This window comes from Vigna unguiculata, chromosome 5 (genome assembly GCF_037176805.1).
Source record: "Vigna unguiculata cultivar grain cowpea cultivar isolate G323 ecotype 2 chromosome 5, ASM3717680v1, whole genome shotgun sequence".
In the NCBI taxonomy this organism is placed as follows: Eukaryota; Viridiplantae; Streptophyta; class Magnoliopsida; order Fabales; family Fabaceae; genus Vigna; species Vigna unguiculata.
The window spans coordinates 14652529-14656198 of NC_140796.1; the positions used below are offsets into that span (position 1 = coordinate 14652529).

Genomic DNA, 3670 nt, shown 5'->3' on the forward strand with positions numbered 1-3670 from the left:
TTTCCGAAATCACACTTATACAAAAATTAACCAGTATCATGAGTATCACTCTTATAAGAAAATTTACCAATAATAAAAAATTTAAAATTTGACTCAATTATTTTTATTCGAACGTTTGAAATAATTAAACACTTATTTAATTTTAAAAAAATTGGTTCATAAATATTAAGATTAATTTGTAATTAATATTAAAGAAAGTAATAAATAGTTTAATTTTCCGAATATATATCTATTCTTTTATGTCATATAAGTAACATTAGCATGCGTCTTCTTTAACAGCAGTTCAACAAATACTCCCAATAACTTGCATCGAATGTTACTATGGCTTTATCAATCACACTCCTTCTTCTACCATTAATGTATTTCCAGCGTTCATCTTCTTCATCATCAACCTTGAGAATGGGTTCTTCCCTCTCTGTGGAAAATCCACAGCATATTCTCATCTCACCAAACGCCATGTTTTCTGCTGGCTTTTTAGCCATTGGTGAGAACGCATATTCGTTTGCAATATGGTTCACGGAGCCTCATTTTCACAGCCCCAACACTGTCACATGGATGGCAAACCGTGACCAACCTGTCAACGGAAAACGCTCAAAACTTTCCCTCACAAACGATGGCAACGTTGTCTTAGTCGATGCTGCTTTCAACACTGCTTGGTCTTCAAACACCGATTCATTAGACCCAGTAGAGTTGCATCTCAATGACGATGGTAATCTAGTATTACGCCAGCTTCAAGGAACCATTCTGTGGCAAAGTTTCGATTTTCCGACCGACACTCTCGTTCCTGGTCAGCCTCTTACCAGATACACATATCTTCTGTCTTCAAGAAGCCACACAAACCATTCATCTGGTTTCTACAAGCTGTATTTCGGCGATGAGAACATTCTTCGTCTTGTATATGATGGCCCTGATGTGTCCAGCAACTACTGGCCAACTCCCTGGCGTGTAAGTTGGGATGTTGGTAGAACTTTATTCAATAGCAGTAGAATTGCTGTGTTGAATTCTTTTGGGGCCTTTCATTCCTCGGATAACTTCACTTTTGTGACATCAGATTATGGAACCGTGCTGCAGAGAAGGTTGAAACTGGACTCTGATGGTAATTTCCGAGTGTATAGTCGAAATAGTGTGTTAGAGAAATGGTATGTTTCGTGGCAAGCGATTAGGAATGGCTGCATGATTCATGGGGTTTGTGGAGCCAACAGCACGTGTGGTTTTGATCATGAGAGTGGGAAAAAGTGCGAGTGTATTCCAGGGTACAGATGGAACAACCTCAGTGATTGGTCTCATGGGTGTAAACCCATGTTCGAGCTCACCTGCGATAAGAATGAGTCAACCTTCTTGGGGGTGCGGGGTGTTGAATTTTACGGGTATGATTTTTATTATGTAGAAGTTAGTAACTTTACTGCTTGTGAAAAATTGTGCTTGCAAAATTGCAGCTGTGTAGGGTTTCAGCACTCCTACACTGACAAAAGGGGCATAGCCTTCAAGTGTTATACCAAAACAAAATTGCTCAATGGACGGCGTTTACCGAATTTCCCAGGAACAACATACTTGAGAGTGTCCAAAAGTTATAGCTTCTCTGTGAAAGAATCTTCTAATAATCACACTGCACTTGATCATCGAGTTTGTTCAGTTCAACTTCAAAGAGATTATATACAACCACAGGGAAGCCGTATTGTGAGTGTTTTTCTGTGGTTTGCTTCCGCACTTGGAGCTTTTCAAATGGTTTGTGGTTTTGTGATTTGGTGCTTCCTAATTAGAACCAACCGAAAGAGTAATGCAGATCAAAAGGGGTACCATCTTACAGCAACGGGATTCAGAAAATTTACCTACTCCGAGCTGAAAAAGGCTACGAAGGGGTTCAGTAAAGAGATTGGAAGAGGTGGGGGAGGGGTTGTGTACGAAGCTATTTTATCAGATGGAAGACATGCAGCAATTAAGAGACTGAATGAAGCTAAACAAGGAGAAGGGGAGTTTCTTGCTGAAGTGAGCATCATTGGAAGGATTAACCACATGAACTTGATCGAAATGTGGGGATATTGTGCTGAGGGAAAGCATAGGTTGTTGGTGTATGAGTATATGGAGAATGGTTCTTTGGCAGAAAATCTCTCATCCAACACACTTGATTGGAGTAAGAGATACAACATTGCAATTGGAACTGCAAGAGTTCTAGCATATCTGCATGAAGAATGCTTGGAGTGGATTTTGCACTGTGATATAAAGCCACAAAATATACTTCTGGATTCCAATTATGAGCCAAAGTTAGCAGATTTTGGGTTGTCTAAGCTCCTCAACAGAAACAACCCCAACAATCCAAGCATCTCTATGATCAGAGGGACCAGAGGGTATATGGCACCTGAGTGGGTTCTTAACTTGCCAATCACATCCAAGGTGGATGTTTATAGCTATGGAATTGTTGTGTTGGAACTGGTAACTGGGAAAAGCACAAGTGTCCAAGAAATTAATGGTGAAGAGACATATGATGGGAGGCTGGTGGCATGGGTGAGAGAAAAGAGAAGCAACATGGACTCACATTGGGTTGAACAAATAGTTGAACCTGCTATTGGACCTGATTATGATAGAAGTAAGATGGAAATGTTGACAACAGTGGCTTTGAACTGTGTAATGGAAGACAGAGATTCAAGGCCTACCATGAGCCAAGTAGTTGAGATGCTTCAAGCTCATGGACGTGAATCTGATTGATGATTCGGTAATGTCTAATATGGCTATTTTTAACTTATAGGTAGAGATTTTTTACTAAAACTTTATTCAGGAATTACAAAGATTATCCTTTTTGTTTTTTCTGTTTTTCATAGGTATTTAAAAGATGGAGATATTTCTTAATGTGGAGGATTGCACCTTTGTTAACCTTCCTCAAGAAATTTAGAGATGTATTCCGAAAATAATTTGAGAAAATTTCTGCTCTAGTTCTGTATCTCTGAAGGCAATATACTGGTCTAGGATTTTGATGTACCTCTTGGTTCAAATTGAATATCAACAAACTCAATAGGACGTTAAAAGATGCCTTATTTAAGTAATAAGGAACTGAATTAAGACATTCTTAAAATGTATCAATACGTGAGATTAGATAGGAGTATTGTGGAACTAATATCCAAGTTCTTAAAAATTTTGAAGCCTCTGTCACAGGCATTACAAGTTCTTCTTCAAATGAATTATAAAGAACTTCACATATTATTACTCAACCGTTACATTTTTCATGTAGTAAATGCTCTCTCCCGTCATGATCAATATTTTAACTCTATCTAACAAGTAATGTCATGTTTTACATAAGGAGTATGTATTTACAACATATATAATAAACTTTCTTAGAATCATGTCGTGTATCACTTAACAGAATCTGTAACCCGTGAAACATGTGTTTAACATTTAGACACCATGAAAATACATTAGATGCACTATACTATGATAGATACAAGACGTGTTTCACCAAAGGGGTAGACGAAACACTTTTTAACAAACGGGTATACCAGATGCTCTTCAGTAGATAGGTAGCTGAGATGGTCTTTACCAAACAGGTAGATGACATTTATTTACCAAATGAATAAATGAGACACCCTTTATTAGATGGGTAGACAAGTTCTTCATTCCATTTGTGTATCAAACGACTTTCACTAAACAACTCTCAAAGACAAGATAATCATGTACTATC

General features: G+C 37.9%; 1 protein-coding gene across 1 annotated transcript; it reads left to right on the forward strand.

Moving 5' to 3' along the window:
- The first annotated feature begins 294 nt into the window (after positions 1 to 294).
- Positions 295 to 3040, forward strand: LOC114183206 (putative receptor protein kinase ZmPK1). The gene has a single exon (XM_028070136.2). It carries the CDS (start codon positions 322 to 324, stop codon positions 2701 to 2703), a length of 2382 nt encoding a protein of 793 aa, XP_027925937.1. The 5' UTR covers positions 295 to 321; the 3' UTR covers positions 2704 to 3040.
- The last annotated feature ends 630 nt before the right edge of the window (positions 3041 to 3670 follow it).

What these genes read in the sequence shown, in the direction of transcription:
- LOC114183206 (XM_028070136.2), top strand. Translation starts at nt 322, where the DNA reads ATGGCTTTATCAATCACACTCCTTCTTCTACCATTAATGTATTTCCAG.